General features: G+C 53.5%; 1 protein-coding gene across 3 annotated transcripts; it reads right to left on the bottom strand.

Annotated features, from left to right (window-relative positions):
* Window positions 1-6,916: 6,916 nt before the first annotated feature.
* On the bottom strand, window positions 6,917-13,542 carry LOC101064671 (pancreatic alpha-amylase-like). 3 transcript variants are annotated; one of them, XM_029830828.1, is made up of 11 exons: window positions 13,505-13,542; window positions 13,151-13,280; window positions 12,912-13,058; window positions 12,440-12,637; window positions 12,134-12,364; window positions 11,612-11,731; window positions 8,360-8,373; window positions 7,951-8,173; window positions 7,751-7,872; window positions 7,558-7,683; window positions 6,917-7,365 (listed from the first exon to the last, which is right to left on the bottom strand). In XM_029830828.1, exons 1-11 carry the CDS (start codon window positions 13,525-13,527, stop codon window positions 7,176-7,178), a joined length of 1,524 nt encoding a protein of 507 aa, XP_029686688.1. In that variant the 5' UTR covers window positions 13,528-13,542; the 3' UTR covers window positions 6,917-7,175. The 3 variants fall into 3 exon arrangements, with proteins under 3 accessions (XP_029686688.1, XP_029686687.1, XP_029686686.1); XM_029830827.1 differs by lacking the exon at window positions 13,505-13,542 and having other exon boundaries at window positions 8,360-8,368; window positions 11,607-11,731; window positions 13,151-13,333; XM_029830826.1 differs by lacking the exon at window positions 13,505-13,542 and having other exon boundaries at window positions 13,151-13,333.
* Window positions 13,543-13,777: the final 235 nt, after the last annotated feature.

Raw genomic sequence — 13,777 nt, 5'->3', positions numbered from 1 at the left:
ACAAGGGAAGTTACACCCTCTTGCTCACCTGGGACATTATCCTCGAAAGACGGCATGGGTGCAGCAAAGGTTGAACTTTACTTTGAAAAAAATTACCAATCTAAAATTTGCATTGACATATCAATGAAAGCTTTTCTATGAGGTCGTAATGCAGTTATTTAAACAAAGAGGACATGTACGCCACACAACTTCACTACTCCCAGATTCCCCCAAGTTGCAATCATAGTGTCAGGTAGTTGTCCTTGTTTGGCACCATATTTAAACTCAGTCACCCGGCCCAGATGGAAGTAATCTCTAGAGATAATAGGCTCACCTCCCAAATCAATAAACTGAAAGCAAAAGCAAACATTGGTGTCAATGTTATTGTAGTTATATAACATCACGTATATCCTGTTTATATATATTTGTTTTTTTTCTTACTGTCTTAGCCAAAGATACTTATTCTAATGCTTTCCATTCAGCTGTCAGTCAGCTCTTTATTCTTTGGTTTGTTTTTGGTTGTGCAGTCCAACAAAGACTGCAGACAGCTCACCAGGCCACATGTGTTTGCAGGCATACACTCTGAATCCAGCCACACCCATGTTGTAAGCTTGTTCATGTAGGCTTGGAGACAATGTCATCTGGTGTCAGTTGGTGAAATTTCAATGTTTCCTGAACCCAATGATAGTTTTCATAATGGTTAGACCATAGTTGGCACAAGATCCAAAAGCAATAAAGTTGCTTTAGATCTCCTCCAGGAGTCCAAATAGAAGATAAGTGTTGTGACTCCTACTCTGGCCCCACCTCCTCCTGGGCAATCAGCTCAACCACCACCACCTGGGCCCTCTCCTTCAGCTGCACCCAATCCACCCAAACGACTCTGCACCCATAAAAGGCCCCTCTGCACTCAGGCCAGTGCTTGATCTAACTGATGTTTTGGCAACACTTCCCATCGACCCAGCATCTCTCCAGGCTCCCCAGCGACCCCCAGCGTCTCCCTGTGTCTCCCTGTGTCTTCCAGCGACTCCCTGCGACTCCCAGCCTTCTCCAGCGTCTCCCCCGGCTCCTCTGCAACCTTCCTAGCCCCTCTTCCTCTGACCTCTTCCTCTTCCCCTTCCTCGGACGGATTTCTCCTGGCCTCTGGACACTTGGACTCCCCCACGGACTCTCGCCCCTGGATCTCGGACTTGGTTCGTCTGCCGCATCACGCCCCCTATAGTTTGTCTCGGCCTCTCTCCTCATTTAGTTCTTCCCTCCTGTCTTTTTGCTTCATTAAAACCGTCTGAGTTTACTTTTAATTCCCGTGTCTGTCTGCCTTCTTTGGGGTTCCGCCACACTTGACCGCCAGTCCTCTCGAGCGTAACAGATAGATCAAGCCAAGATGAGTCAAGGTGGAACCCCAGGGCAGCCGGGCGGCCTTAGGACCCCCACGTTACCCTCCCCCCTCGAAAGAAGAGTGGAGGCCCACGCTGCCCAGCTCTCCTCCCTTCAGTCGGAGCTAACCAAGGCCTTCCCCACAATCCAAGGGGAGATTTCCGAGCTCCAGAGCTCCTCCCAGACCACCTCCAGTACCCTGTCCGCCCTCTCCAACCAGATGGCCGCCATGGCAACCGTTTTGGCTTCCATTCTGCAGAAGCTAGGCAGCGACCCCGGCGGGGCTGCTCCACCAGAACCATCTCTCCCGCCTTCTCCCCGAGCCGAGCCCAACCTTGCCAGCCCCCGTGTTTTCGGCGGGGATTTCGACCTGGGCAAGGGGTTCCTCCACCAATGTGAGCTGCTCTTCCGCCATCAGCCCTCCAGATTTGTTTCCGACGAGGCCAAGGTTGGATTTATAACCTCCCTCCTGGCCGACAAGGCATTGAGCTGGGCCATAGCTGCCGTCGACCTGGACCCCCGCCTCTCCTCAGACTACAGCGCCTTTCGACGGGAGTTCAAGGCAGTGTTCGAGCACCCCACCTACGGTGAAGACGCCGCGAGTCGTCTGCTCGCCCTCCAGCAGGGGTCACGGTCAGTTGCGGAGTACACCCTTGAGTTCCGAATCCTGGCTGCAGAGAGCCGCTGGGGCGAGACCACGCTCCGTAGCGCCTATCGACGGGGCCTGAGTGAGGCAATCAAGGACCTGATTGTGAGGGACCGCCCCTCGTCACTCAACGAGCTGATCACCCTCTCGCTCCAGATGGATGAACGACTACGGGAGCGCCGCCAGGAGCGCGCCCAACGTGCTGGCGGTTCTAACCGCCAACTCTCCCACCGCACTCCCTCTGCCCCTGACTTCTCCCCTACCAGCACTGCCGCCCCGCCTCCTCACATCCCCTTGCTATCCCCAGCTCACTCCTCCCCCAGAGCCGGAGAGGAACCCATGCAGATCGGCCGGTCCCGTCTCTCACGGCAGGAGCGGGAGCAAAGACTCCGAGACCAGTTGTGCCTGTACTGCGGAAACAACGGCCACTTCATCCAAGCCTGCCCCGTCCGACCAAAAGGGGCCTGCTCACCAGTAGGGGGAGTACTGGTGAGCCGAGCTGTGATTCCCAACCCACCGAGCAACACAACTGCCTCTTCCCTGCAACACTCTCCTGGGATAAGGAGTCTATTCCGGTGAGTGTTCTCATTGACTCTGGGGCTGATGAGTCCCTGATGGACTTTTCTCTCGCGCGTCAGGCTGGCGTTCCCCTGGTTCCTCTCGATCGCTCCCTGTCCCCCCAGGCGATCGATAGCCGCTCTCTGGGTAACATCACGCATCGCACCATCCCACTCACCCTAACACTCTCGGGTAATCACATAGAGAGTACACGTTTCCTGGTTTTGCACGCCCCCACCGCTCCACTCGTGTTAGGAAGACCGTGGTTGGAAAGGCACGACCCCCACATCTCATGGGCTTCGGGTCGGATCCTGGGGTGGAGCGTGGCCTGTCACGCCAACTGCCTTCGCTCCGCCCCCTCTCCATCCAGTAATCCCAGGCCCGCGCTCACTCCCCCGGATCTCACTGGTGTTCCCCCTATCTACCATGATTTAGCCCCAGTGTTCAGTAAGGACAATGCTCTGTCCCTTCCCCCTCACCGGCCCTATGATTGCCCCATCGACCTCCTCCCCGGGGCTCCCTACCCCACGGGTCGACTTTACAATCTCTCCATCCCAGAGAAGGAGGTGATGCGCAATTACATCACAGAATCCCTCGCCTCTGGTATCATAAGACCATCTTCATCCCCCTTAGCAGCAGGTTTCTTCTTTGTAGCCAAGAAGGATGGCGGCCTGAGGCCCTGCATCGACTTCCGCAAACTTAACGACATCACAGTTAAGAATAAGTACCCTCTTCCCCTTATGAGTTCCACGTTCGAGCCTCTCACTCATGCCCGGGTGTTCACCAAGTTGGACCTCCGCAACGCTTACCACTTGGTGCGGATCAGGAAAGGGGACGAATGGAAGACCGCCTTCAACACTCACCTCGGGCACTTCGAATACCTGGTCATGCCCTTCGGCCTCTCCAACGCCCCCGCCGTCTTCCAGGAGTTGGTCAACGATGTGCTCCGAGACATGATCAACGTCTTTGTGGTGGTCTACTTGGACGACATCTTGGTCTTCTCCCGCACCATGGAGGAGCACCACCAGCATGTTCGCCTGGTCCTCCAACGGCTTTTGGAGAACCGACTCTTCATCAAGGCTGAGAAGTGCGTCTTCCACTCCGCCTCAGTGGGGTACCTCGGCTACATCGTGGAGGAGGGGCGGGTGCGCGCAGATCCGGCCAAGATCCAGGCTGTGTTGGAGTGGCCACGCCCCACCGACCGCACTCAGCTTCGCCGGTTCCTTGGGTTCATCCGGCGGTTCATCAAAGGGTTCAGCCAAGTGGCTGCCCCTCTCTCCGCTCTCACCTCCACCTCGCGCCCTTTCACCTGGACACCAGAGGCTGAGACCGCCTTCTCGGCCCTCAAGGACAGGTTCACGACGTCTCCGGTGCTCGCCCATCCAGACCCCGCTCGGCAGTTCATCGTCGAGGTCGATGCTTCGGACGCGGGCATCGGGGCAGTCCTCTCCCAGCGGTCCGAGGCAGACCAGAAGATTCACCCATGTGCCTACTTTTCCCGCCGTTTTGATCCGGCTGAACGAAATTACGATGTGGGCAACAGGGAACTTCTGGCGGCCTATGCAGCCTTGGTGGAGTGGAGACACTGGCTGGAGGGAGCAAGGCACCCGTTCCTTGTGTGGTCGGACCATAAGAACTTGACCTATGTGAGAACGGCCAAGAGACTCAATCCCAGACAGGGCCGCTGGGCTCTCTTCTTCAGTCGGTTTGACTTCACCCTCACTTTCTGTCCAGGTTCCAAGAATATCCGGGCTGATGCCCTCTCCCGCCAGTTTCCGGAGGAATTCCCCGGCGCCCCCAGGGACCCTGACACCATCGTTCCCCCGGCCTGGGTCATAGGGGTCATCTCCTGGCCGATCGAGACGGCCATCGAGCAAGCCCAGAGAGACGAGCCTGATCCTGGGAACGGGCCTCAGGACCGAATGTTCGTGCCTTCCTCCGTCCGGCCGCAGGTGCTAGAGTGGGGCCACTCCAGTTGTTTCGCCTGCCATCCTGGCGTGCGTCGGACGGCAGAGTTTGTGCAGCGGCGCTTCTGGTGGCCCAACCTCCAAGAGGATGTTCGGGAGTTTGTGGGCGCCTGCACGGTCTGTGCCCGCAGCAAGGCCTCCCATCGCTCGCCAGCAGGCCTTCTGCACCCCCTTCCCGTCCCCAGTTGACCCTGGTCTCACATAGCCCTGGATTTTGTGACGGGCCTCCCTGTCTCGCAGGGGAACGACACCATCCTGACCATTGTGGACCGCTTCTCCAAGGGGGTCCACTTTGTCGCTCTCCCCAAACTCCCTTCTGCTGCAGAAACTGCTGAACTCCTGGTCTCCCACGTCGTACGTCTCCACGGGATCCCCCTTGACGTGGTCTCTGACCGTGGCCCCCAATTCACTTCTAGGGTGTGGCAGGCCTTCTGCAAGGGGATTGGGGCAACGGTCAGCCTGTCCTCTGGGTACCACCCCCAGTCCAACGGACAAGCCGAACGGGCCAACCAGGCTTTGGAGGCGGCCCTGCGCTGCGTGACCACCAGCAATCCTGCCTCCTGGTCCAAGTTCCTGCCGTGGGTGGAATACTCCCTCAACGCCATGGAGAGCTCTGCTACTGGTATGTCCCCCTTTCAATGTTTCCTGGGCTACCAACCCCCTCTGTTCCCCCAGCAGGAGCTGGAGATCGCAGTGCCGTCTACCAGGGCCCATCTCCGCCGATGTCGGCGCATCTGGAATGCTGCCCGCAAAGCCATCTTGCGGGCCACTGAGCAGTCCCGGCGTTCGGCCAACCGGCGAAGGAGGCCGGCCCCTGCTTACCGGCCTGGCCAGAAGGTCTGGCTGTTGGCCCGGGACCTGCCCCTCCAGACCTCGCAGACTTCCTCCAGAAAGCTGAACCCCCGCTACATCGGTCCCTACACCATCTGCAGCATCATCAACCCCTCTGCAGTCCGTTTGGATCTCCCTGCCGCCCTCAAGGTTCACCCGGTCTTCCACGTCTCGCTCATTAAACCCTTCTCCACCAGCCCCCTGTCCCCTCCTGCGCCGACTCCACCTCCCCCACAGGTCCTGTCGGACGGAGAGCCGGTGTGGCGAGTTAACAAGCTGCTGGCGGTCCGCCGACGGGGAAGGGGCTTCCAGTACCTGGTGGATTGGGTGGGTTACGGCCCCGAAGACCGGAGCTGGGTGCCCCCATCCTATCTCGCTGACCCCTCCCTCCTTGAAGACTTCTACCGAGACCACCCGGATGCTCCTGGGCGGTCGTCCGGTGCCTCCCGTAAGGGGGGGGGTACTGTTGTGACTCCTACTCTGGCCCCACCTCCTCCTGGGCAATCAGCTCAACCACCACCACCTGGGCCCTCTCCTTCAGCTGCACCCAATCCGCCCAAACGACTCTGCACCCATAAAAGGCCCCTCTGCACTCAGGCCAGTGCTTGATCTAACTGATGTTTTGGCAACACTTCCCGTCGACCCAGCATCTCTCCAAGCTCCCCAGCGACCCCCAGCGTCTCCCTGTGTCTCCCTGCGTCTTCCAGCGACTCCCTGCGACTCCCAGCCTTCTCCAGCGTCTCCCCCGGCTCCTCTGCAACCTTCCTAGCCCCTCTTCCTCTGACCTCTTCCTCTTCCCCTTCCTCGGACGGATTTCCCCTGGCCTCTGGACACTTGGACTCCCCCACGGACTCTCGCCCCTGGATCTCGGACTTGGTTCGTCTGCCGCATCACGCCCCCTATAGTTTGTCTCGGCCTCTCTCCTCATTTAGTTCTTCCCTCCTGTCTTTTTGCTTCATTAAAACCGTCTGAGTTTACTTTTAATTCCCGTGTCTGTCTGCCTTCTTTGGGGTTCCGCCACACTTGACCGCCAGTCCTCTCGAGCGTAACAATAAGGCCACAGATGCCTGATAGTCTTTCGGACTGGGATGACTGAGGCTGTGGTGCTCTTGGGCCATCCTTTGGGGATGCTGTTCGGATAGTGGGATAGTACATTTGCAGCAGGGGACTGGGATGACTGAGGCTGCGGTGCTCTTGGGCCATCCTTTGGGGATGCTGTTCGGATAGTGGGATAGTACATTTGTAGCAGGGGACTGGTACCTCTTGGTCTGAATAAGGGCCCTCTTATTCAGTTTGGGTATAGGGTTATGAGAGAGAGAGAGAGGGTGGCTAATGTCAGTGTAAATGTGTGGGTATGTACCAAAATTTTGAGTATGCTTTATCTGTTTAGTCAGGTTTAGTCTTAGGTTTACTCACAATAGGTAGTAAGTGCAACAGTACCACACTTGAGCATGGCACACCTTCAGTACACTGTATGGGTGACCACAATTGCACACAAGCACAGTTACATACAGAACACAATAACCACACGAATCACCACTTAGCAGGCAAAAGATTTTGAAGATTTGCTTGGGATGACTGTTTTTAAAATTGAATGAAAAAGGGATACACTTTTTGATTTGTGATACACATGTTGTTTGTTTGTTAAGCACCTCATTACAGTGTTTATCTTGTCTATTTCCCCTAATTTGCTCATTGTTCTATCTTTCTTAACACAGTTGTTACTATGAGATAAATCTGTCCAACACAAAGGAAACTGGATGACAATATTTGAAAACAAGATGCTTATGTTTTTAAAAATGTAATTTTTAAGGGTTTGTTTACAGCTTGGATTCAGCATGAATAGCAACAAAGGGGTCCTCATCCCTGTTGCTGATCTTGAAGTGTGCACGACCATCACCACCCACGTGGATCTGCTTGCCAGTACACCGGCCACCCTCTTTCTGGCCAGAAATGACATCACAATAGGTGCCACCAGGCATGCCTGTGTTAAGGGTCACATCCAGGTCCCTGGTGGGGAAGGAATGATGGATAAAGTTAGAGTGAACTTGTCTTTTTAAATTATTTTTATAATTTAAATGTATTATGTAATGGGGGACCATGAAAAATATTTGAACTAAATGATGCCATTTGGCACATTGCACCAGAAGTAGTTATGTGTCTGAATATTGGGTGAAGATCTTTCTGAATAGTTAAGCTTACCAATCATCATTGTTAAAGACGATGAAACCACGATTACCACGTCCAAAGGCAACCTGGTTGCTGTTATTATCCCACCAGTTGGAATGAGGTTGTCCATTGACAACATTGCGGAAAATCACCATGTTCCTAAAATACAGATGTGTTAAAATAACCTCAAACAAGGTTCATTGCCTCTAGCTTTTTGAAAACTCACTTGATCTGACGCCATCTGTGCTCACACACCCATCCATCACCACAAGTCTCATCTGGGTTGATGGGAACAGATTTGGTTGATCCATCAGGGTGGCTGGGAGGACCCATCCAGTCATTCTTGTCCTATACGTCAAAGATAAATTCATGAATAATAACTACTTGTTCCACACATTTGTTTCAGCAGCATGTTATCAGCTCTACCTTTCCATTGACAATGTGGCGGTTCCAACGGAAGCTTGACATCACCCTGGTTACTCCATATGGGTGAGCCAGCATGTACCCTACAGCCATCTTGTGGAGCCTGGCATCCCAGAAGGTAACAATAGATGCTCCACCAGCACCATGTCCTCTCTGGTTGTCATGGTTGTCAACGAAGACAAGAGCATTGCCATAAGGCATGAAACCCCAACCCTCTCCCCAGTTCCTGCACACAAGCACAAAATGGAAACCAAATCACTGACACCTTCCAAACTGGGTCGACTGCAGAGTCAGAATAAGAAGACTGGGCTGAATTTCATCGAGCTCCTCAGTGAAGAGTTTTGGATTACTGTCAATTCATAAAATTAAAGAGAAAAATCTTTCCATTTAGACATGACAAAGAAAGACCTACTTGGTGTACATCAACTTTTCCATCCATCCATCCATCCATTCTCTGCCGCTTATCCGGGGTCGGGTCGCGGGGGCAGCAGCCTAAGGAGAGAATCCCAGACTTCCCTCTCCCCAGCTACTTCCTCTAGCTCATCCGGAGGGATCCCCAGGCGTTCCCAGGCCAGTCGAGAGACATAGTCTCTCCAACGTGTCCTGGGTCTCCCCGGGGGTCTCTTACCGGAGGGACATGCCCTGAACACCTCACCAGGGAGGCGTCCAGGGGGCATCCTGACTAGATGCCCAAGCCACCCCATCTGGCTCCTCTCAACGCGGAGGAGCAGCGACTCTACTCCGAGCTCCTCCCGGATGGCAGAGCTTCTCACCCTATCTCTAAGGGAGAGCCCAGCCACCCTACGGAGGAAGCTCATTTCAGCCGCTTGTACCCGGGATCTTGTTCTTTCGGTCATGACCCAAAGCTCATGACCATAGGTGAGGGTAGGAACGAAGATCGACCGGTAAATCGAGAGCTTCGCCTTTCGGCTCAGCTCTCTCTTCACCACAACGGACCGGTGCAGAGCCCGCATTACTGTGGACGCCGCACCGATCCGCCTGTCGATCTCCCGCTCCATTCTTCCCTCACTCGTGAACAAGACCCCGAGGTACTTAAACTCCTCCACTTGGGGCAGGATCTCCTCCTTTACCCGGAGAAGGCACTCCACCTTTTTCCGGTTGAGAACCATGGCCTCGGATTTGGAGGTGCTGATTCTCATCCCAGCCGCTTCACAGGCGGCGGCGAACCGATCCAGTGATAGTTGGAGGTCACGGGCCGATGAAGCCAACAGGACCACATCATCCGCAAAAAGCAGAGACGCGATCCTGAGGTCACCAAACCGGATCCCCTCAACACCATGACTGCACCTAGAAATTCTGTCCATAAAAATTATGAACAGAATCGGTGACAAAGGGCAGCCCTGGCGGAGGCCAACCCTCACCGGAAACGAGTTCGACTTACTGCCAGCAATTCGGACCAAACTCTGGCACCGATCGTACAGGGAGCGGACAGCCCGTATCAACGGGCCCGACACCCCATACTCTCGGAGGACCCCCCACAGGACCCCCCGGGGGACACGGTCGAATGCTTTCTCCAAGTCCACAAAACACATGTGGACTGGTTGGGCAAACTCCCATGTACCCTCGAAGACCCTGCTGAGGGTGTAGAGCTGGTCCACTGTTCCACGCCCAGGACGAAAACCACATTGCTCCTCCTGAATCCGAGGTTCGACTATCCGGCGGACCCTCCTCTCCAGTACCCCTGAATAGACCTTGCCAGGGAGGCTGAGGAGTGTGATCCCCCTATAGTTGGAACACACCCTCCGGTCCCCCTTCTTAAAAAGAGGGACTACCACCCCGGTCTGCCAATCCAGCGGCACTGCCCCCGATGTCCACGCGATGTTGCAGAGTCGAGTCAACCACGACAGCCCTACAACATCCAGAGCCTTAAGGGACTCTGGGCGGATCTCATCCACCCCCGGGGCCTTGCCACCGAGGAGTTTTTTAACTACCTCGGCAACTTCAGCCCCGGAGATACGAGAGCCCATCTCCAGGTCCCCGGGCCCTACTTCCTCACTGGAAGGCGTGTTGGTGGGATTGAGGAGGTCCTCGAAGTATTCCTTCCACCGATCCACAACATCCCGAGTTGAGGTCAGCAGCACACCATCACCACTATACACAGTGTTGACAGTGCACTGCTTCCCCCTCCTCAGACGCCGGATGGTGGTCCAGAACCTTTTCGAGGCCGTCCGAAAGTCGTTCTCCATGGCCTCACCGAACTCTTCCCATGCCCGAGTCTTTGCCTCGGCAACCGCCGTAGCTGCACTCCGCTTGGCACGCCGGTACCCATCTGCTGCCTCAGGAGTCCCACAGGCCAGTAAGGCCCGATACGACTCCTTCTTCAGCTTGACGGCATCCCTCACCGCTGGTGTCCACCAGCGGGTTCGGGCATTGCCGCCACGACAGGCACCAACCACCTTGCGGCCACAGCACCGGTCAGCTGCCTCGACAATGGAGGCACGGAACATGGTCCACTCGGACTCAATGTCCCCCGCCTCCCCCGGGACATGGTCAAAGCTCTCCCGGAGGCGTGAGTTGAAGCTCCTTCTGACAGGGGACTCTGCCAGGCGTTCCCAGCAGACCCTCACAACACGTTTGGGCCTGCCAGGTCTGTCCGGCATCCTTCCCCACCATCGGAGCCAACTCACCACCAGGTGGTGATCAGTTGACAGCTCCGCCCCTCTCTTCACCCGAGTGTCCAGAACATGCGGCCGCAAATCCGATGACACAACCACAAAGTCGATCATCGATCTGCGGCCTAAGGCGTCCTGGTGCCAAGTGCACATGTGGACGCCTTTATGTCTGAACAAGGTGTTCGTTATGGACAATCTGAGACGAGCACAGAAGTCCAATAACAAAACACCACTCGGGTTCAGATCAGGGGGGCCGTTCTTCCCAATCACACCTCTCCAGGTCACACTGTCATTGCCAACGTGAGCATTGAAGTCACCCAGGAGGACGAGGGAGCCCCCAGAAGGGGCACTCTCCAGCACTCCCTCTAAGGACTCCAAAAAGGGTGGATACGCTGAACTGCTGTTTGGACCATAGGCACAAACAACAGTCAGGATCCGTCCCCCCACCCGAAGGCGAAGGGAGGCTACCCTCTCATCCACCGGGGTAAACTCCAATACACAGGCACTGAGCCGGGGAGCAACCAGAATTGCCACCCCTGCTCGTCGCCTCTCACCATCGGCAACTCCAGAGTGGTAGAGAGTCCAACCCCTCTCAAGAAGACTGGTTCCAGAGCCCTTGCCGTGCGTCGAGGTGAGGCCAACTATATCTAGTCGGAACTTCTCAACCTCGCGCACCAACTCAGGCTCCTTTCCCACCAGAGAGGTGACATTCCATGTCCCTAGAGCCAGTTTGTGCAGCCGGGAATCAGACCGCCAAGGTCCCTGCCTCCGGCTGCTACCCAAAACACAATGCACCCGACCCCCTTGGCCCCTCCTGCAGGTGGTGAGCCCACGGGAAGGGGGTCCCATGTTGCCTCTTCGGGCTGCGCCCGGCCGGACTCCATAGGCAGAGGTCCGGCCACCAGGCGCTCGCCAATGTGCCCCACCCCCAGGCCTGGCTCCAGGAGGGGGCCCCGGTGACCCGCATCCGGGCAAGGGAAACTTGAGACCAATGTTATTTATCTTCATTAGGGGGTCCTGGGCTACATCAACTTTTCATTATTCCATTTTCTGAAGACAGTTCCCAGTTTGGCACCATATTTAAACTCAGTCACCCTGCCCAGATGGAAGTACTCTCTGGAGGTAATAGGCTCACCTCCCAGATCAATAACCTGAAAGCAAAAGCAAATATTAGTGTTCATAATGTTATCATAGTTACAACGTGTGATGCCTTTCTTTCTTGGTTACTTGATGGTTCTTCTGTAAATGTATTGATTTATATATATATATACTCCTTTGTTTATTTATTTTTCTTTCTTTCTTGTACATCATGCCAACAACGTTTACTGGTTTATTTCTGTCCAACTAATCGGCTCACTTCCCAGATCAATAACCTGAAAGCAAATTCAAATTTTATTTTCCTCAATGTTATTGTAGTAACAAAACATGATGTGCAACCTGTGTATAGCCTTTTTCTTTCTCTCTCCAAAGATGCTGATGTATTTCTTTACATTCAGTTTTCAGAATCTTTTTTTTATTAGTTCTTTTTAGGCTACTAAAAAGTTCATCCTGACCTCCTGGAAGATAAAAGGCCTTGACCCATTGGGGAACCACTTGGTGTTGAGGTTGTGCAGTCCACCATAGACTGCAGACAGGTCACCGGGCCACATGTGCTTGCAGGCATCCACTCTGAATCCAGCCGCACCCATGTTGATAAGCTTGTTCATGTAGTCGGCCACCTTAGCTCTCACGTAATCTTTTTCAAGGGCGAGATCCAGGAGGCCATCTAGACGACAGTCGCGCACCTAAACATTGAATCATTAAATCAATTTTTTTTAAAAACACTGTTCGGTAAGTGTTGACAAAATTGATTTATTTACCTGATACACATCATGATAATTTTCAATGTTGCCACTGCTGGTTTTACACTTATAACCATTAAAGTCCAAGTAGGAATAGGGGACAGAGGGGAAGTCTTTCATGCCTGCATTGAACCAGCTGCCACATGAGGAGTGTGTTTCAGCACCATTGTTCTCACGGCACATATGGTTAATGACAGCATCGATGTAGATGTTAACCTAAAAATTCACAAATTAAGAAAAACTCAGCACATGCTGCCTTGTCATCCTCACACATTTTGGAGAATTCCATTTGGGTTAATCTCATAACACATGTAATTAATGAATTTTCATAAGATTAAAAAATATATATTAGATTAGTCTCGTCTTGTCTTCTTAACTGCTTAATTCGTTTTGGGGTCCCAGGGACGATACGTGAAAAATAGAGATATGAATATAAAATGATACATTACAGTCGGAAGAAGGTATAGATTGTATCTCCTTAAGGCCTTACCCCAACATTGTTGCATCTGGTGATCATGTCTCTCAGCTCATTCTCACTTCCAGATCTGGAGCACAGGTTGTAGCCGATTGGTTGGTATCTCTGCCACCAGGGCCTCCATGGGCTGTCCAAAACTATGTTCTCACTTGGAGGGGAAATCTGAGCAGTACAGATTGTACAAAGAGCAATTGTTGAAATTAAAATTTACACCTGTAGTGTTGGATTTTCCTTCTTTCTTCAGCTGTATGTACCTGAACTCCACCAAAGCCATTTGGACCCAAGAAGCGCTCACACTCCTCAGCGATGTCTGCCCACCGCCACTCAAACAGGTGAACAAAGGAGGTCCTGCCGTCCTTGAAATAGGGATTGTGTTGGGCAAAGCTGAGCCCAAACAAAGCCACCAGAATAAACACCTTCATGGTTTCCATGGAAAAGTCACCCTGGATGATTTTGCTGCTACTTAACTGTTATTTATACATCTATCCTTTCTTTGCTCAACCAATGAGACTCTAGCAAATATCAACATGTTCAACAGGTGTCATGTTTGCATTTAATGTTGTGATCCTGGCTTTGGTGCGTGAGTGAGTGAGAGTGAGTGTGTTTACCCTAGGGGGCGTGGTTGTCCCATCTCTCTGGCTCATGCTGGCTACTTCCACACCCTTTTAAGCAGCCGATAAAAGTTGTTCAGCATCAGATTATTTGGTCTTTGCCATTGGCTAGCTCTTGCCTGTGGTCTCCTTCTCTGAGGTCACCACATCTCCCTCACTCACTGCACCTTTCGTGCCCCAGATATGTTCACAACTGCATGAACGAACGGCATGCGCATTTTCCTCCACTTTTGACAATCTTCTAAATAAACCCTTTTTTGCCTCACCTGT

Source organism: Takifugu rubripes, chromosome 22, assembly GCF_901000725.2.
Source record: "Takifugu rubripes chromosome 22, fTakRub1.2, whole genome shotgun sequence".
NCBI classification, from domain to species: Eukaryota; Metazoa; Chordata; class Actinopteri; order Tetraodontiformes; family Tetraodontidae; genus Takifugu; species Takifugu rubripes.
Note: the sequence above shows the minus strand (reverse complement) of the source record. Positions and strands in the feature narration are given on the sequence as shown.

What these genes read in the sequence shown, in the direction of transcription:
- LOC101064671 (XM_029830827.1), bottom strand. Translation starts at nt 13,327, where the DNA reads ATGGAAACCATGAAGGTGTTTATTCTGGTGGCTTTGTTTGGGCTCAGC. An exon ending in GGCCTTTTATCTTCCAGGAG is followed by an intron (nt 11,732 to 12,133) that starts GTCAGGATGAAC and finishes TTTTGCTTTCAG; the next exon opens with GTTATTGATCTGGGAGGTGA. An exon ending in GTCTTTAACAATGATGATTG is followed by an intron (nt 7,366 to 7,557) that starts GTAAGCTTAACT and finishes CTTCCCCACCAG; the next exon opens with GGACCTGGATGTGACCCTTA.